The 20,244-nt window shown below is 36.5% G+C and overlaps 1 protein-coding gene across 3 annotated transcripts in view; it reads right to left on the reverse strand.

Moving 5' to 3' along the window:
* The window catches only part of CNST (consortin, connexin sorting protein), a 133,711-nt gene that overhangs the window by 22,091 nt on the left and 91,376 nt on the right, over positions 1-20,244 (reverse strand). For all 3 annotated transcript variants that reach the window (XM_082340445.1, XM_082340444.1, XM_082340443.1), the window contains 2 exons: positions 20,058-20,154; positions 11,826-12,715 (listed from right to left, as the gene is read on the reverse strand). In XM_082340445.1, the coding sequence (XP_082196571.1) occupies positions 11,826-12,715; positions 20,058-20,154 (987 nt within the window). The remainder of the gene's footprint in view (positions 1-11,825; positions 12,716-20,057; positions 20,155-20,244) is intronic.

Consider the following 20,244-nt stretch of genomic DNA (forward strand, 5'->3'; position numbering starts at 1 on the left):
ATCCCAGGGATGCAAGATTCTTCAATATAAGCAAATCAATCAATGTGACACACCATATTAACAAAATTGAAGAATAAAAGCCATATGATCATCTCAACAGATGCAGAAAAAGCTTTTGACAAAATTCAACACCTATTTATGATAAAAACTCTCCACAAAGTGGGCATAGAGGGAACCTACCTCAATGTAATAAAGGCTATATACGACAACCCCACAGCCAACATCATTCTCAATGGTGAAGAACTGAAAGCATCTCCTCTAAGATCAGGAACAAGACAAGGATGTCCACTCTCACCACTATTATTCAACATAGTTTTGGAAGTCCTAGCCACGGCAATCACAGAAGAAAAAGAAATAAAAGGAATACAAATTGGGAAAGAAGAAGTAAAACTGTCACTGTTTGTAGATGACATGATACTGTACATAGAGAATCCTAAAGATGCCACCAGAAAACTACTAGAGCTAATCAATGAATTTGGTAAAGTAGCAGGATACAAAATTAATGTACAGAAATCTCTTGTATTCCTATATACTAATGATGAAAAATCTGAAAGAGAAATTAATAACAATTAAGAAATTAATAACTACAAAAAGAATAAAATACCTAGGAATAAACCTACTTAGGGAGACAAAAGACCTGTATGCAGAAAACTATATGACACTGATGAAAGAAATTAAAGATGATACCAACAGATGGAGAGATATACCATGTTCTAGGATTGGAAGAATCAACATTGTGAAAATGAGTACACTACCCATAGCAATCTACAGATTCAATGCAATCCCTATCAAATTACCAATGGCATTTTTTACAGAACTAGAACAAAAAATCTGAAAATTTGTATGGAGACACAAAAGACCCCGAATAGCCAAAGCCATCTTGAGGGAAAAAAACGGAGCTGGAGGAATCAGACTCCCTGACTTCAGACTACACTACAAAGCTACAGTAATCAAGACAATATGGTAATGACACAAAAACAGAAATATATATCAATCGTACAAGACAGAAAGTGCAGAGATAAACCCATGCACCTATGGTCAACTAATCTATGACAAAGGAGGCAAGGAAATACAATGGAGGAAAGACAGTCTCTTCAAAATGTGGTGTTGGGAAAACTGGACAGCTACATGTAAAAGAATAAAATTAGAACACTCCCTAACACCATACACAAAAATAAACTCAAAATGGATTAGAGACCTAAATGTAAGACTGGACACTATAAAACTCTTAGAGGAAAACATAGGAAGACCACTCTTTGACATAAATCACAGCAAGATCCTTTTGATCCACCTCTGGTGGTCCAAATGGCACCTAATGAAACTTAAAAGCTTTGGCAAAGCAAAGGACACGATAAACAAGACGAAAAGACAACCCTCAGAATGGGAGAAAATATTTGCAAACGAATCAATGGACAAAGGATTAATCTCCAAAATATATAAACAGCTCATGCAGCTCAATATTAAAAAAACAAACAACCCAATCCAAAAATGGGTAGAAGACCTAAATAGACATTTCTCCAAAGAAGACATACAGATGGCCAAGGAGCACATGAAAGGCTGCTCAACATCACTAATTATTAGAGAAATGCAAATCAAAACTATAATGAAGTATCACCTCACACCGGTCAGAATGGCCATCATCAAAACATCTACAAACAATAAATGCTGGAGAGGGTGTGGAGAAAAGGGAACCCTTATGCATTTTGATGGGAATGTAAATTGATACAGCCACTATGGAGAACAGAATGGAGGTTCCTTAAAAAACTAAAAATAGAACTACCATATGACCCAGCAATCCCACTACTAGGCATATACCCAGAGGAAACCATAATTCAAAAAGACACATGCACCCCAATGTTCATTGAAGCACTATTTACAAATAGCCAGGTTATGGAAGCAACCTAAATGCCCATCGACAGACGAATGGATAAAGAAGATGTGGTACGTATATACAATGGAATATTACTCAGCCATAAAAAGGAACGAAATTGGGTCATTTGTGGAGATGTGGATGGATCTAGAGACTCTCATACAGAGTGAAGTAAGTCAGAAAGGGAAAGACAAATATCGTATATTAACGCAAGTATGTGGAACCTAGAAAAATGATAGAGATGAACCGGTTTGCAGGGCAGAAATTGAGACACAGATGTAGGGAAGAAATGTATGGACACCAAGGTGGGAAAGCGGTGGGGGGTTGGGGGTGGTGGTGTGATGAATTGGGAGATTGGGATTGACATGTATACACTGATGTGTATAAAATGGATGACTAATAAGAAGCTGCTGTATAAAAAAATAAATAAAATAAAAATAAAAAATAAAAAATTAATTAAAAAAAGGATCATACACCATGATCTGTGGTGTTTATCCCAGGAATGCAAGGATTCTTCAATATAAGCAAATCAATGTGATAAACCGTATTAACAAAATGAAGGAGGAAAACCATATGATCATCTCAATAGATGCAGAAAAAGCTTCTGACAAAATTCAACACCCATTTATGATAAAAACCCTCCAGAAAGTAGGCATAGAGGGAACTTACCTCAACATAATAAAGGCCATATATGACAAACCCACAGCCAACATTGTTCTCAATGGTGAAAAACTGAAACCATTTCCTCTAAGATCAGGAACGAGACAAGGTTGTCCACTCTCACCACCACTATTCAACATAGTTTTGAAAGTTTTAACCACAGCAATCAGAGAAGAAAAAGAAATAAAAGGAATCCAAATTGCAAAAGAAGTAAAGCTGTCACTGTTTGCAGATGACATGATACTATACATAGAGAGTCCTACATATATATGCTACTAAAAACTACTAGGACTAATCAATGAATTTGGTAAAGTAGCAGGATACAAAATTAATGCACAGAAATCTCCTGCATTCCTATACACTAATGATGAAAAATCTGAAAGAGAAATTAAGGAAACACTCCCATTTACCATTGCCACAAAAAGATAAAAATCCCTAGGAATAAACCTACCTAAGGAGATAAAAGACCTGTATGCAGAAAACTATAAGATACTGATTAAAGAAATTAAAGATGATACAAACAGATAGAGAGATATACCATGTTCTGGGACTGGAAGAATCAACATTGTGAAAATGACTATACCACCCAAAGCAATCTACAGATTCAATGTAATCCCTATCAAATTACCAGTGTCATTTTTCACAGAACTAGAACAAAAAACTGTACAATTTGTATGGAAACACAAAAGACCCCAAATAGTCAAAGTGATCTTGAGAAAGAAAAATGGAGGAGGAAGAATTAGGCTCCCGGACTTCAGACCAGACTACAAAGCTACAGTAATCAAGACAGTATGGTACTGGCACAAAAACAGAAATATAGATCAGTGGAACAGGATAGAAAGCCCAGAGATAAACCAACACACACATGGTCACCTTATTTTTGATAAAGGAGGCAAGAATATACAATGGAGAAAAGATGGCCTCTTCAATAAGTGGTGCTGGGAAAACTGGACAGCTACTTGGAAAAGAATGAAATTAGAACACTCCCTAACACCATACACAAAAATAAACTCAAAATGGATTAAAGAACTAAATGTTAGGCCAGACACTATAAAACTCTTAGAGGAAAACATAGGCAGGACACTGTATGACATAAATCACAGCAAGATCCTTTTTGACCCAAGTCCTAGAGAAAGGGAGATAAAAACAAAAATAAACAAATGGGACGTAATAAAACTTAAAAGCTTTTGCACAGCAAAGGAAACCATAAACAAGATGAAAAGACAACCCTCAGAATGGGAGAAAATATTTGCAAATGAAGCAACGGATAAAGGATTAATCTCCAAAATTTGCAAGTAGCTCATGCAGCTCAGCTCAATATCAAAGAAACAAACAACCCAATCCAAAAATGGGCAGAAGATCTAAATAGACACTTCTCCAAAGAAGATATACAGATTGCCAACAAACACATGAAAGGATGCTCAACATCACTAATCATTGGAGAAATGCAAATCAAAACTACAATGAGGTATCACCTTACACCAGTCAGAATGGCCATCATCAAAAAATCTACAAACAATAAATGCTGGAGAGGGTGTGGAGAAAGGGGAACCCTCTTGCACTGTTGGTGGGAATGTAAGTTGATACAGCCACTATGGAGAACAGTATGGAAGTTCCTTAAAAAACTAAAAATAGAAGTACCATATGACCCAGCAATCCCACTACTGGGCATAGACCCTGAGAAAACCATAATTCAAAAAGAGTCATGTACCACAATGTTCATTGCAGCTCTATTTACAATAGCCAAGACATGGAAGCAACAACCTAAGTGTTCATTGACAGATGAATGGATAAAGAAGATGTGGCACATATACACAAAGGAATATTACTCAGCCATAAGAAGGAACGAAATTGAGTTATTTGTAGTGAGGTGGATGGACCTAGAGACTGTCATACAGAGTGAAGTAAGTCAGAAAGAGAAAAACAAATACCGTATGTTAACACATATATATGGAATCCAAAGAAAAAAAAATGGTTCTGAAGAACCTAGGGGCAGGACAGGAATAAAGACGCAGACATAGAGAATGGACTTGAGGACATGGGGAGAGGGAAGGGTAAGCTGCGACAAAGTGAGAGAGTAGCACTGACATATATACACTACCAAATGTAAAATAGATGGCTAGTGGGAAGCAGCCGCATAGCACAGGGAGATCAGCTCAGTGCTTTGTGACCACCTAGAGGGGTGGGATAGGGAGGGTGGGAGGGAGGCGCAAGAGGGAGGAGATATGGGGATATATGTATATGTATAGCTGATTCACTTTGTTATAATGCAGAAACTAACACACCATTGTAAAGCAATTATACTCTAATAAAGGTGTTAAAAGTAAATAAATAAAAAGGAAAAAAGTTTTCTAAAATAAAAATATGAGTTTTATAATGTACCTAAGTTTCTAGGTTAGGTACTATCTCATGTTTTTGTAACTAGTTTTTATTTGCTTAAAGGGACAATTTAATAAGTATAAAATAGGAAAAGAAATGGTAAGAATATCAGGATACCATCCCACTTTTTAACCCCCAGTAAATCATTTAGATAGGTAGATTCTAAAACAGAACTCCTGATTCTCTTCCTCTCAAAACTGCTCCTCACCACCATACCCCATATCTAATCCATTAGCAAATCCTTTTAGTTCTTCCTTCAAAAATATATCTTCACCACATCCATCACTACTGAGTCCTTCATTATATCTCATCTGAATAATTGCAATAACTGGATTGGTTGCCTTTCTTTGGCCCCTACCTGCATTTTGCTAGTCTCCATAGAGCAGGCAGGAAACAAATCAAGTCACATCTTCTGTTCAAAATCCATTTCAAACTTCTACCACCATTTAAATTTCATTCCAGTTCCTTACCCTGGTCTATGAGGCCCTACGGGAACAAGCTCCAGCTTGCCTTCTCCACCTGAGCTTCCTACTGTTTTTCTCCTGTTCACCGTGCTCCAGATGTGCTGGCCCTCCTGCTGGTCTTCCCACTGCCTTCCCCTACACCCTGGTTAATAGAGCCTGCTCCTCCATCCTACCCACCACTTCAGTCTCTCTACACCCCTTCACCCTGATGAGATTTCTTCAGAGCCACTACCAATATATGAAACTGTACTGTTTGTTTTTATGTGAACTCATTTATTATGTGTCTCTCCCTCTGGAGAGTAAGTGTGACGAGAGCAGGTACTTGATCTGTGTTCACTGGTGCCTCCTTAGTTTCTACAATACAGTAGGTGCTCAAGAAATGTGCCAAAGAGCAAATGAATATATAGATGAGCAATTTATATAAAGACAGCACCTAGCCTATACTTATTTGAATAACATAGCTATTTCCCTTAAAATAATCAAATCTGTCCGTAAATGTAATTTATTTTTCTAAGTGAACTAGGTCAAAAAAAAAAAGAAAAGAAAAGAAAAGAAAAGAAAAAAGGGCGAGGCGGGGAGGAAGGCCTACTGTGTATAGGTGGCTGTGTTGGCTCTGTAGAGAATACAAGAAGGTATTCAACAAGATCCCTGCCCTTAAGGAGTCTGCAATTTAGTGTCCAATGCAATGCGCCCACGCATGTGTGTGTCCTATAATAACAAGGGAATATTACAGGTAGACAGGACTTTAGGAGGAATGGTGTTCAAGCCCCTCCCTCATTATGGACTTCCGTGATCAAGAAATAATGGCAGCAGCTAGCATTTATTGAGTACTGACCATGGCAGGCACTGTGTCTGGCACTCTATGTGCTAAAAAGTCACGAACTAGATCTTGAGGGTTGAGAAGAAATAATATGTGGAAAAGAGTTCATCACCTGTGACAGAAGGTAAAGATCAGAGGTGACAATATGTGAGATGTATCTGGAAGGCAGCAGGGAGGCCAGGCTGACCACAGTATAGGTTAAGAACAAAGGAACAGCAGGAGATGGTGTTGGAAAGGTAAAGTGGGCCAGATTACCAACTGTCCTGAATAACAAGCCACTTAGTACAGCCTTTATCCTGGAGCCAAATGGAGTCGTGGGAAGAGACTGACAAGCAAAAATTATTTTATAGCAGAGGTTTAAATTAACAGTCTATGTGTTAGACCCAGACCCTCAGGTGTGTTTGGTTTCATCTACAGTATTTCAAAAAGCTATTCAGCCTTCTAGACAAGGCATGGGAACATTCTATTCTCCCTATCACCTACAACTAAGTCATTTCATCTACTACTATTGTCTGACTGGCCCCTTTGGGTATCAGTTTGAGACCCTAAGTTTATACAGTGCTAATGTAAGACCATTTGGAGAGGGAAACGAGGAATGGGGAAACTTATTAAGTAGATCTTGCAAAAGTCCAGGAAGAGGCAGTAAATATGTAAATTGAAAGAACGATTTAAATGGAAAAGAAAAGGAGCTGGGTGCAAGAGACATGACAAATAAGAGAAGCACTAATTAATTAGAGGGCAGGATGAAAAAGAAAGGCAAAGACGAGACCATCTGGCACAAAGAAAAGATAGGTAATCCCTGGATAATCCTTTGGGGTTCATTTAGACACTTACATAAGTCCTGGGTCAAACATTTTCCATGAACCCTCTTATGTTATTGCAAGACTGTATTTCCTCTTTTGTGAGGAAGCCGGACTCCCCCTGCTCCCCTTAAAAGAGCCATTCAAGAACACCATGATTGCTGTTTCTAAGACCCTCCTTTGTCCAAGATCCAAAGAACAGTTAACTATATGATTGCATAAAATCCTACTGCTTAGTCCCAGACTCCCATCTTAACTTGGTAAGGGAATCCCACAGTGGCTAGTCTTAATGTAACTTAACTTTCCTGATCTCGGCCAAGAGACAGAGATGAATATTGCACAGAAGTCACTTAGATTAGACAGCTTCTCTGAAGACAAAACCAAATTTTGGGCTCTCATCTTTCTCCCCGTCAGAAAGTTCTAGGTTATGTCCTCCCCTATTTTGTTTCTTGTGAGACAGGTAGACCTTAAGATATCTAAGTAAATGTTGCCAATAAAGACAGAGGGGCAGGGAACATACTTTGCCCTCTTTCAGATTAAAAGCTTTTTAAAAACCCAAGCAGTAGTAAAGTGGCTTCTTCTCCAGCTATCACATTAGGATATTACTTCTAAAAACAAAAATCACTTGAATCTGAAGCATTTAAAATAGTTTTCTGAACATATGACATCTCTGCAAACAGATCACACACACATATGTTAAATGAAGAAAAATGAGTGGTTTATTTCCATATGGCACATCATATTGCTAAAATCTGCTCACAAAGGGATCTCTGAATTACATACTATGATTATTTTCAATGTGAATAGATTACCTTTTGTAAGATTTACCCAATACTTGACGTGTTACTTATTTAGAAAACAAAACAAATCCTTCACCCCCACACATGTAACAAACAGCCTACTGTACGCTGAGTGGACTTTTATTAGCAATATGAGGTTCGATCCTAATGCCAACTTGAACTTGTATAGCATATTTCCTCTCTAAGGTTTTGATGCTAGGAACAGCTAAAGAGTTTAAAGAGAAGATAATGCAACCCTCCCAGGTTCCAGAACACAGCAAGTCAATGATTTATTAGCATTACTAGGTTCCTGGGTAAAAGGGGTTTGGATTCTGACATTAAAATAATGTCAGCATATTATGGGTATTGGGATAAAATTTCATCTTTTTCTAAAAACTGGGATACTCAAATTCAGCAAACAGATAACACTTGCCATCAGACAACCGTTAGACTGAGGCTTCATACATATAGCATCCTTCTCTGAATTTTTAATCACTGCAACTGTAATATCATGGCACTCACACAGAAGTTACTCATATAAAAATTACTTAACGAAGGGATAAATAAGTGAATCTCTCTAACTTGCTGACACTCCACATGTGATAAACTTTTTTTCTTAAAAATCTATGAAATGGGGACTTCCCTGGTGGCACAGTGGTTAAGAATCCGCCTGCGAATGCAGGGGACACGGGTTCAAGCCCTGGTCTGGGAAGATCCCACATGCCGCGGAGCAACTAAGCCCGTGTGCCACAACTACTGAGCCTGCATGCTGCAACTACTGAAGCCCACGCTCCTAGAGACCGTGCTCCGCAACAAGAGAAGCCACCGCAATGAGGAGCCCGCGCACTGCAACTAGAGAAGCCTGTGCGCAGCAACAAAGACCCAACCCAGCCATAAACAAATAAATAAATAAAATATTAAAAAAACAAAAATCTATGAAATGAGCATAAATGTTTTTGATGCTTTTTTAAAACAGTAGAGGTTATACTTTAGATGACAGTATGTCACCTTTTTTACATAAGAAAGAACACCAATGCTTCAGATATTAAGCTATCGTTTTACTTAGCAAAATTACTCTGGTTTTGAAAAAGCTTCCCAAACCTAGAAAAGTTTCATTTATACATGTCTCTCTTTTTTTTTTTGGCCGTGCCATGCAGCATGTGGGATCTTAGTTCCCCGACTAGGGATCAAACCCATGGCCCCTGAAGTGGAAGCCCAGAGTTTTAACCACTGGACTGCCAGGGACGTCCCCCACATGTCTCTATATTAATGAATTAAATTAGTGTACATATTTTCAGTTCTCTATATGATTTTATATAAATACTTCATTTTATGTGATGAAACTAATTGTTTAAAAAAAACACAACAGACACTTCCACCGTGCTGGTAATGGTTATCAAGGCCAAGTTCTCCTGAAGCCAGAGTTGAGCAATGCAGAAGTGACAAGAAAATGAAAGCAGAGATACAAGAAAAAAGGGGAAAACTGGCAATGAGAGAACGTACTATTATATTCTACCATAAACACAGTAGTAGAAAGAGTGACAAGCAGTAAGGAAATCTGTAAGGGGCAGAGTCACTGACAGGAAGAAACAATAGATTTGGGAGAGAAGGACTCACAGGATAGCACAGTGATGTGGAGGAAAGCAGGCTCACAAGCCTCAGTGGTTCCTGAGGGCAGGAAAAATATTATTCGTGAACATTATTTAGTTATTAAGAGATTATGCTCTGTATCCTATAGTCACAAAAGTATGGACAAATGTGGCAGCAGAGAGTCCCCAAATGCCAAGAACTGCATCTGATTCCTCACTGTATCCTCAGCACCTGACACATGAAGATATCCCTAATACAATTTCATTGAAAGCACGAAATAAACAGTGTTTGGATTAACAAGAAGTTTGTACTTATAAGCAAACCCACTATTACCTGGACATTTTACTTAGCTCAAAACTTCATTCTTAGCGTACTAAGGAAGTAGTAAGCATAGTGATTTCCAGTTTTGAAATTTTAAAAACTTTTCCTGACACAGGCAGATTTTATTAAAGGTATATTTTTCAGAACAGAGAAGGAAGTATTCAGAAACAATCTGTTTAGCATTATCATAGGAAAGTAAACCAGTTTTGTTAGTCATATGTAGCTTTTGGGATTTTTAAAACAGTATAACTTAACAGACCAATAGACTTTTAGGAAAGGGGACCTTCATGTATAAAAAGTAACTTCACAGGAAAGACACCTTTAAAATGTACATACATATAATTTCCACCTCTAGCTAGGTGTTATCTACAGGAAAAACCAACATTACGAGTTTGAGAAAGGACTATTCCATTTAGTTGTAGTACGATGTTAATTTAACAGTAATTCCCCACCATAAATGCCCTTTAAGGCAGGGAGACTCAACAGGAGTACTCTGGTCCTTCTTCACAGTTTATACTTAAAAAAGTAAAATTAGACCATACATAAGGTCAGCTTGATTCAACTTGAAAATAAGCAGTCAGATAATGGTAACTTTTTGGTATTACAGCTAGATTTGAATATGGTTGTGACTTCTGCTTTGATAATTCCCTGTACCAGAGGTCTGATGAAAATAAACAAGAGAAGGTCCAGTGTTATACTATTAGCTCTATTTAAATTTTTTTTTTACTATTCTTAAAAATTATGGTTTAAAAATATGTGTGTATATATATATATATAAAAACATAAAATTGTCATTTAAACCATTTTTAGGTGCACTATTCAGGGGCATTAATTACATTCATAATGTTGTATAACCACCACCAAAACTATTTCTAAAAGTTTCATCACCCCAAACAGAAACTCTGCACTCATTAAGCACTACTAAATAATTTTAAGAAAAAATTAAGAAGAAAAGTCAGTTTATGGAGGATTGATTATAAATGGCAATAAAAAGATCTAGTTAAAATAAACAAAAGAATGACTATTTTATCGAATTTTGTCAAGAAAAAAATTAAGAATAAAAATCATAGTTGATGGAGAGTTGACTATAAATAGCAATAAAGGAAGCTAGTCATGTAACAGTAATCATCTTAGAAAGCTTTCACAGGGTTCCGTTTTCATATGTATTCTGTTGTCTATTTTGTCTTTGTTACATTTCCATTTTCTACTTGATGGGTTTTTTTTTTTCCAGTGATAATGCAGAATTAGAAAACAATGGATATAAATTAAATTAAAAGCTTACTTGGAAAAAAATACAAGATGAAGAAGAAAAGTAGTTAGCATCCTAATTCTCAGAGAAGTAAACAGAATTAGAGAGTTAGATAGTAACTCCATAAGGCTGGTAACTGGTGGAGTCAGTATTTGAACTAAGGCTCTCCAGACTCTGCTCTTTCCACTATGTCAGGCTGCCTTCCTGAGGCGCTATAGTTTTGGTATGGCTTTTTTTTTCCCCCCTGAACTTTAAAAAATTGTATTATCAAACTAAGGAGGATGGTCATCTTGATATTCTCTCCTGCCCCCTTTTTTGGTTTTTGACTAGCTTAATTACTGTTTAGAGAAACTTTAAAACTTTGAATTCTTTGTAATATTTGACTTAGTCAAGTAGTAAGTATTAAGTTTGTTCAAACCTAGAGCTTATAAATCCATTCAGTATCTCCTACTCTTATTGTATTTTAAAATGTTTCCTTCATTCTGTTATACTGTTTGAAAGAATTTTAAAATACATTAATAAGAAGAAGAAACAGTGAGTATATATTTTATCTTCTAGATGCATGAGAAGAAAAATAAGATTTCCTTACAAGAATGTAACTAATCTTATCTTGTTAATAATTCCCAGGACTGCCAAATAAAAATCATAAGAATATGAAAAATGAGGTACATAATGCTTACTATACTGGAGGCATGCAATATCATTTTTGAGGTATAAACATCATGATAATACATAATGATTAAAAATTTATGTTAACTAAATTTCCCCCTCATGTTTGAGGCCAGGGAAAATTTACAAAAACAAGGCAATATTTAGCATATATGTGCTTTCAAATTTCATCTTTTTAATCGTATTTTATATTAAATCATATTTATATTAAATCTCAAATTTACCTCTGCAATCTCTATCCTTTTTGCAAGATCATCGAGAGAAAGACAGCTTTCATCAGAAGGCAGGTTCTCCTGTAGACTATAAGATTCTTCTTCAGGAGAAAGATCTTGAAGATCAGGGTCTTCCTCTTGGTTATCTTCATATGAAAGGGAATCTTCAGGATCTTTTAAGCATCCTTCTAAAAGGCTGTTCAAATAGTCTTCTGTTTCCTTACTGACTTGTTCGTGTTTATCTCCCTGTTCCTCTGGGGCCATATACACCTCTGGAAGCACTGTACTTAAATCAGATACTTGATTATTTTCGCAAAGTACACTCTCAGAGCCCTCTGAGTCAGTCTGCCCCTGTGGTGATTTTCCATCACTGTCTGTGAGATCAGGTTGCTGCAGCTCATTGAATTCATTGTTCTCAAGTTGGTCTGTGGGCAACGCCTCAGAAGCATCCTGAAGTAGCAACTGGAGTTCTTTTCTTTGCGTCTGTGAGTATTTACCCTCAGAAATCAACGCAGGAGGTATATGGTCAGAGCCTTGTAAAATCAGTGGCTCTATCACTGACTCGCTGGAAACCTTAGGATCCTTAGCAATGCCCTCTATTTCGGCCACATCTTGGCTGGCCTCTGACGGAGTCAGCTGCAAGCAGCTGTCATCCTCACAAGCATTCCCTGAAGAGTGTAGCCCAGACCTGCTCCCTGCCGACTCCAAGGGCAGGGCGGGGAGCTCCAGTGTGGCTTCAGCGCTGCAGGGTGGCTCCTCCGTGTGGCCCTTCCCTGCAGTTACCGGAAGGCTCAGGGGATCTGCCTGCCTGTCCATCTGATTACAGCAGGGACTGCTCTCTCGGGTCTCTTTTTTATGGTAGCTTTCTTTTCCTGATTCCATGCCAAGACAAGTTTCACTCTCTGAAAACGAAGGAAAACAAGTTGTTTTAGGATTCAAAACAGAACTTTGTACAGGAGGGAAGAGAAAGGACATGAATAATATGTGGGACACAATGATATTCTAAACCTCTGAAATGGAAATTCTGCCTGATGGATAATAGTGTCTTTAGGTAGAGGAAACATCCTAAACATTTAGTAAGTAATCCTTTAGATATAAAAATTAACAGAGATTATTCAAAAACATGTTAAAATATGAATATATAACTTAGTCTTCATTATAATTGAAAAAGTCATTTTTTCAAAGGTTTAGAAGATATTCTTCTGAGCTTTATTGGCTGTATATATTTAAACGAATATTTTAAAGTGTAGAAAAATTATTTTCAGTGTATTTAAGACATGGTATATTAAATAAATATTTTTACATGATGAACCATAGTAATACATAATTTAAAGTGTAAGAAAAACAATACTGGTTCTGATCTATTAAAACTAAACTAAGGAACATAAGTCTGTTCTGTTCAAATTTATTTAAGCATAATATCCTTAATAATAACATCCTTAATTAATGTGTTGGAAAATTACTTGTAACTTCTTAAAGGGAGGCAGTCAAAGGTAGTGGTATAAAGCGTAAGTCTTGGTACCAGGCAGAAATGGGTTTGGAATTTTAATATTTCTTTCAATTTCTATTTTAAATAAAACAATTTAAAATACTTTTCTTTCACTTTAAAACTAAACCATTAAAAACTTTCACAAAATATATATTGAATGCATAAACTAGTAGATAAGAGGGAAGCTTGCTCATGATTCAGTTTTTGGTCAATTAAGCATTCCTAACTACCACAGGAGTTTTAACTTTTTCTTGTGTCATATATTGTTTAATTTATACAAATCATGGGCCAAAGGTTAAAATCAAGGATGAAATATAGTGATGATTATATTCTACCTGGTTTTTCATTTATTGGTACTTTAATAATTACCAATTGGCAATGGCAGCACGTACCATACCAAAGAAAAGACAGAACTTAAATGCCATTTTCTGGTTTCAGAGAATCAGGGATGGAGGCTGGCCACCTCAACTCTGCACTGCTGAGCTTATCAGAGTTCGTATTACCTCCCCCAATGCCTTAACTTGAACATCAGATGAGGAGAGGACAAGGAAAAATAGGTCTCTTTTGGGGAGAGTACAGCATTCTTTGTCTTGTCCCACCCCAAGGAATCATTCAAAGTTTGGAAGACTGCAAAAAAAAACACATGGACATTTTAATTCCCATTAGGTTGTCTGCTTCACCACTGAGCTTGCTGGTCTGCCTCTCTGTTAAGATGCAGGACGTCAGAGCAAAGAGGGCCCCAGCCAGATGGAAAGGGGGCCAAGCTCTCCTCCACAAGTTCCCAGTACCCAAAGGTTAAGAAGACGGCCCTCAAAACACATCCATAGAATTCAGAGAGTAAATAGCATAAACACAGGGCGGAGAGGGCCCCACATCAGAGGAACGGGGTGTGCTGTCTCTAGCTGAGGGCCAGTTACCTAAAGGACCACAGATGTCTAGGAGAGCAACTTGGAAGTAAGCGCCTCCTCAGTCGGTCCTGCCGGAGCCACCACACATCCCCATAGCCTGGATTCCGTCCTATGCACTAATCTAGCTAGCTTCACCAGAGAGCAGACCATGCTCCCAGCCCCTGCAGAGCTGGTGGACAGAGAAGAGCTTTGAATAAAATGAGATTTAAGTGTTATGGTAAAGTTTGGAATTGAATAGGACTAAGTCATAAAGAATCAAAATAAGACTATTTATTTAATAGCTCTAAGTGACTGAAAAGTTAGAGAATCAGCCTGAGATGCCATTACATGAGTAGAAAGTGACTATAGTTACTTAGACAAAATACAATCATTTTAAGTACTGATTCTAATGAAGCAAGATACCACTTAAGTGGTGTGTAATAAAGACTACGCATAGGTACAATGTATTACTTATAAAACACTGGCCTGAAAACAGTTGCTTCATTCCACTATTAGAAACAATATAAAATATGAAAAAAAGTAGTAATTTAAGATGCAAAGGGCAAGAGTTTCAAACTAGATCAGGAGAGTAGCTATAGTTTGTTTGAAGCCATATAAAATCTAAGTGATATTTTTAATAGATATTCAGTCTCCAAATCAGACATAATATATGCTATTTTATAATTTGTTGTATCAAATCATGCTTTTGGGGAAAAACTTAAACCCTGTCTTTACAGGTAATGAAAAACAGTCTGCTGCCTCACCCTCCCATCTGTCTGATTCCTGCTTTTTAGGTGCAGCCACTTTTCAATTCCTTTAGCTGTTTCCTCTCATATTTACCCTCCATTTCTAGATAAGACTTACATTGTTATTTATTGACTTTTCAGTTTTAGAGACCACCTACTGACTTCCCACTATGGAAGAGAGTTAGTTCTCATGGTTCCTTTCCCCAACAATGATGTTTTCTTTCTCCTCCTCTAGCTCCCATTACAATTCAACACAATTCTGGGGCAAATCAATATTCAAATGTTTATGTTACTATGGCTTTGTAAATATTATTCACAACTGACCCACACTATGTACTCTGATACGTCTTCCTTTCTCATTTATGCTTCGTTTTCCTTGGTGTTGATAACTGCCTCATTACTTCATTAAAAAAAAAAAACTTTACCTATGTGTCTTCAAACTCTGACAGATGTACAACTACGGCATATGTACCAACAGGTAATCCATTAGTTTTAAAACATATCCTTCTTGAGTCCCTGACCTGGAACTCCTCTCCAGGGCTGCTACACAGGTATCATCCTGGAATTTCCTTTCCCAGTGATCCTAGGAATTCATTTTGGTTCTATTTTGGAAACCTTGTTTTCTCTGAATCCCAGGTCTTCCTCTTTGTTTATTCTCTCTTAGTAGAACATTTCCTAAGAAAAGGCACATGGAAGGTAAACTTTCTAAGATTATTCACATCTGAAAGTCTTTACTTCTTCACCCCTGACTAAAACTTTGGTTGGGTAAAGTTTTCTAGGTTAGAAATCATTCTCTCTCGCAATTTTGAAGGCACTGCTGTATTGTGTCTAGCTTCCAATAGGCCTCCGATTCAGTAGAAGGGGAATATAAAGGTCTAAATGCTTCTTGTACAGTGTTTTAGCCCGACCTTAAACCCTTAAATTTAGAGGTACCCTCTGTGCTTCCAATTCCCAAACCTTCCCAAGCAGAAATCAACCTTTTCCCTGTAGACACTTAGTTTTTGGCTTTCTCTGGTATGTTAAGCCAGGTGTCACCCATCTATCTGCTTTCCAGCTTCCAAAATTTTCTGGATGTCATATCTGCTGCTGGTTCCTTGCCAGTTCTGTCCTTCTGGCTTTCTGCCTTTAAGGATTCCCTTCAGATATTTTAATAGTGTTCCAAAAAAAAAAGTGGAAGTAAATGTTTGATCCACTATGTTTAACCAAAAATATTTTCTGAATTTTCTACAAGTATGTATCATAGTATAAAACTTATTGTTAATGTTTCTGTTAATATTAACATGAATTTCTGTTAATTGGCTCTCCTGAACCCAAAGATCTAGTGAGGTAAGTTTACTAATCCCTATTGCATTGACTTAAGATGTACTAAAAAAAAAATTCTACTCTGATGAAATAAAAATGGAATAAAAGCTGAGTGTATGACAAATACTTAATAATACCAAATTAAAGAGGTAGTTCTAAAATGAGAAGTTAGACTTAAACCTAAGTTCTAACTGATCTACAAATGCACATACCTTTGCGTTACTCTCTCATCTCCCACTCCCCCATGAATTCTCTTTAGGGAAAAATCCCCTATACAATACATGATGTGAGACTAAAGCATTCATGAATTAACACATTTCTTATATTTTCTGAGTATCTCATTAATTATCATCAGGTAAAAACATCTGAGTGATATCAGGCTTGAAAAAGAAATTTTCAATGTTAATATCTATTTTAGCAGATGGAAAGAAATGTGCCTAAATTAAGTCTGAACTGTTGGTAATAGTATAAATTAGTACAACTTCTACAGAGGCTAATTCAAAACTAAAAATGTACACACTCAGTCATCAGGGAAAAGCAAGTTAAAACCACAATGACATTCATATCCACTAAAATGACTTAAAAAAAAAAAGACTGACAACATTAAACGTCAGCAAGGATGTGGAACAACTGGAATTCTCATATATTGCTGGTGGGGGTATAAAATAGGACAACAGTGTTGGAGAATTATTTGACAGTTTCTTAGAAAGCTAAACATGTACCTTCCCTATGACCCAATGACTCCACCCTCAGTTCTTTACCCAAGAGAAATAAAAACATGTATCTACAAAAAAAATTCCTACCGTTTTATTCATGATATCTCCAACGTGGAAACAACCCAAATATCTATCAACAGGTGTATGGATAAACAAATTGTGGTACAGTCAAAAAGTGGAATACTACTCAGCAATGAAAGGAAATGAATTAATGATACATACAACAATATGGGCGACTCTCAAAAAGAAAAGGATGCTGAGCGATTCTACTTATATTACATTCTAAAACAGGGAAAACCCACTGATAATAAGAGACAGCACTGGGTTGCCTGGGACTGGAGGTGGGAGGGACTGAGTGTAAGAGGGCTGGGAGAAAGATTCTGGAGAGATGAATATGTTCCATATCTTGACTGGGGTAGTGGCTACATGAGTGTATGCAGTTGTCAAAACTCATCAAATTATACAATTAAAATGGGTACATTTTATTGTATGGAAATTGTACTTCAATAAAGTTGATTAAAAAATGGGAAGGGAATGATAAATAGAAAACTCAGGATAATGGTTACCTCAGAGGTGGAGTGAAGCAGGTGATGGGATAGAGAGGAACACAAAGGTAGCTGTAACAGAACTGACTGTTTAGTCCCTCGTTGGGTACAAGGTTCACAGGTCTTCATTTTTCTATCAATTGTTAAAATGTATGTATGTTTCATATTATTTTTACATATAAAATATTACTTAATAAAAATGAATTAAAAAATAAATTAATAAAAACACATGGGCTTCAGGGTCAGAAAAATAGGGTTTAGCTTTGTGTTCTAATTAGTTCTGTTCCGGAGTAAGTCACTTACCTTCCTTGAGTTTCTTAAAATGATTTAGCTTACCTTAAATTGGTTGTTAGGAGGAAAAGATGAGATAATATACATAAAAGTATTTTGAAAATATAAAATACTCCATAAATTACTTGAAGACTTTAATAATGGTAGATTAATTAGAAAAGTAGCAATGAATAACACATAGAGAACATTAATGGAATACTAGTAGTAGGGGGTGGTGATAACATGAGGAGGAAGTGGTGGAGGAAGAGTAATGGGAGCAGTGAGCACATATATTTCTTACCTTGTGCCAGGTACTGTTCTAAACTTTAATGAAATTACTAATTTAATCCTCATAAGAATCCTATGAGGTAAGAACTATTAATGTCCACCTTTTGGAGCTGAGGAAAGGGAGGGACAGAGAAATTAGGCAACTTGCTTATGGTCACACAACTTTTTTTTTTTTGGCCGCACTGTGTGGCATGCAGGATCTTAGTTCCCCAACCAGGGATGGAACCCATGCGCCCTGCATTGGGAGCGCGGAGTCTTAACCACTGGACCACCAGGGAAGTCCCTTAGGGTCACACAACTTTAAGTGGTGGAGAGAGGATTCAAACCAGACAAGTTTGGTTCCAGAAACAGTGTCTTTAACCACCACACACACAAAAAAGCAAGTTACTTATTATATAAGGAGCTTAAGACTAAGATATCTAGAGAGAAAGAAAAGGGAAAGTCTCACTGTAGAACATGTAAGACATTAGAAATAAGGAATATGGGGTAAAACAAGGACAATATATTAAATATAAATCATTTAAAGTAATATTTTCATATTTCTCTTTCATATTCTTTCTTACATTTCTATGTATTTATTCATAGAATAACCAATCTGAGTAGGCTCATTATGAGAGATTTGATATTTTTCTTTAAAAGATATTATTTTATCAGACTTGGCAAGATTTCTTTCTCCAGAATTTAGTCCACACCCTCCCCCTAAAATGGCTATTAATGAAATGTCTTCATTGTGAAAGTCTTTGAAAATCCACACAACTTACTTAGCAGAAGTATGCTGTAATTTAATTAGAAACCAGAAGACCCAGGTTCTAGTTGTGAATCAAAGCACCAAGCAAGTGGCTTAAACATGGTATCTCAGTTTCCTGTCTGTGCCACCTATCTCGCAGTAGAGCCCAAGCTAGAAGTAGTGCCAAGCTAGTGCTGGGCAGTGTCAGACTCAAACAATCAGCATGTAATAACAGCCTTCTTCCCAATGTGCACAGCAAAGAGACCCATTCACACCCAAACTAGGTGACTATTTTGTGACTTTGTCCCCTAAGATTTTTATGAAGCTCATTGTATTCTGATTTCCAAAATAAAAATGACTGGAAAAAAGAGACAGGAAGAACAGAGTATAGTAGGATTGACCTAAGGCGACCCAAATTTGCCTCATAAGAGAAGAGGGGATAAAGTAAGATTTTGGGGGAAAAAAACGTAAAGAGAAAAAAGCAAGTGAAATTGCAGGCATCATCGTCGTCATCTTACCTCTTCAGGCAACTCAAGTCAAAAGACCTGATGCTGCCTGTTTACTATCAAGGCTCTCAGGCCCAGGAACATAAAGCCCAGGAATATAAATTAGTACTAAAATCATAAACAAGGAAAAATAAATGCCCTAAAACATATTTATTTATCTTTATTTTCTATATTTTTTATAATGAACATACATTACTACTGCAAGAAAAAAAATTTCTAGAAATCTTTAACTTTTGACATAAGACACAGTGTTATAAAATATACTATGAATGCTATAGAAATATATATGTACAAATTAAAGTATACCATATGTTAGTCAACAAAAAAAGGAAGAGAATAAATTACTATAGATAAACTATAAGGATACAGAGCTTATCTTGATAATATCTAGATTTACAGAAAAAATTTCCGATAAAGTTTGTACAAAAATTGATTTTTTTTAACAGAAAGGGACGTCTGAATACACTAAAACCAATTCTATTTCAGAGCTTATTTGTACAATCTTGTCATATTCTGTTAGACACATATAACCACCTACTGAAAACATGAAATAATTTTATGTTTTTATAAGAATTCAGATTTTATCATTCCTACTACCAGATATCTAAAAATAGAATTACACAATGTAAAAAAATCTTACTTTGCTATTTGTGTAGGAGAGGTATACGCAAAAAAACTCCTTCACAGCAACTCAGATTAACACTTGTAGAATATTTATTACAAGAGCCAGGCATATCTCTTATATCCCCCTGTAATTTAAAAACATACCCGGCTCTTTGGCTGTAGCTCCTCTTTCCTTTGGATCTTCAGATACTATTAACTGCGTAAAGCATTTCCTTCCCAGGGACTTCTGTACAGCTGCCATCTAAAAAGTTTTTTAAAAAGAAGAAGAAGAAAAAAAAAAACTTTGGAGGAAACTGTTACATTAAATTAGAAAGCTGAAAATAATTTGAGA

The sequence above is a fragment of the Balaenoptera borealis genome, assembly GCF_965194805.1.
Source record: "Balaenoptera borealis genome assembly, chromosome: 1".
Taxonomy (NCBI): domain Eukaryota; kingdom Metazoa; phylum Chordata; class Mammalia; order Artiodactyla; family Balaenopteridae; genus Balaenoptera; species Balaenoptera borealis.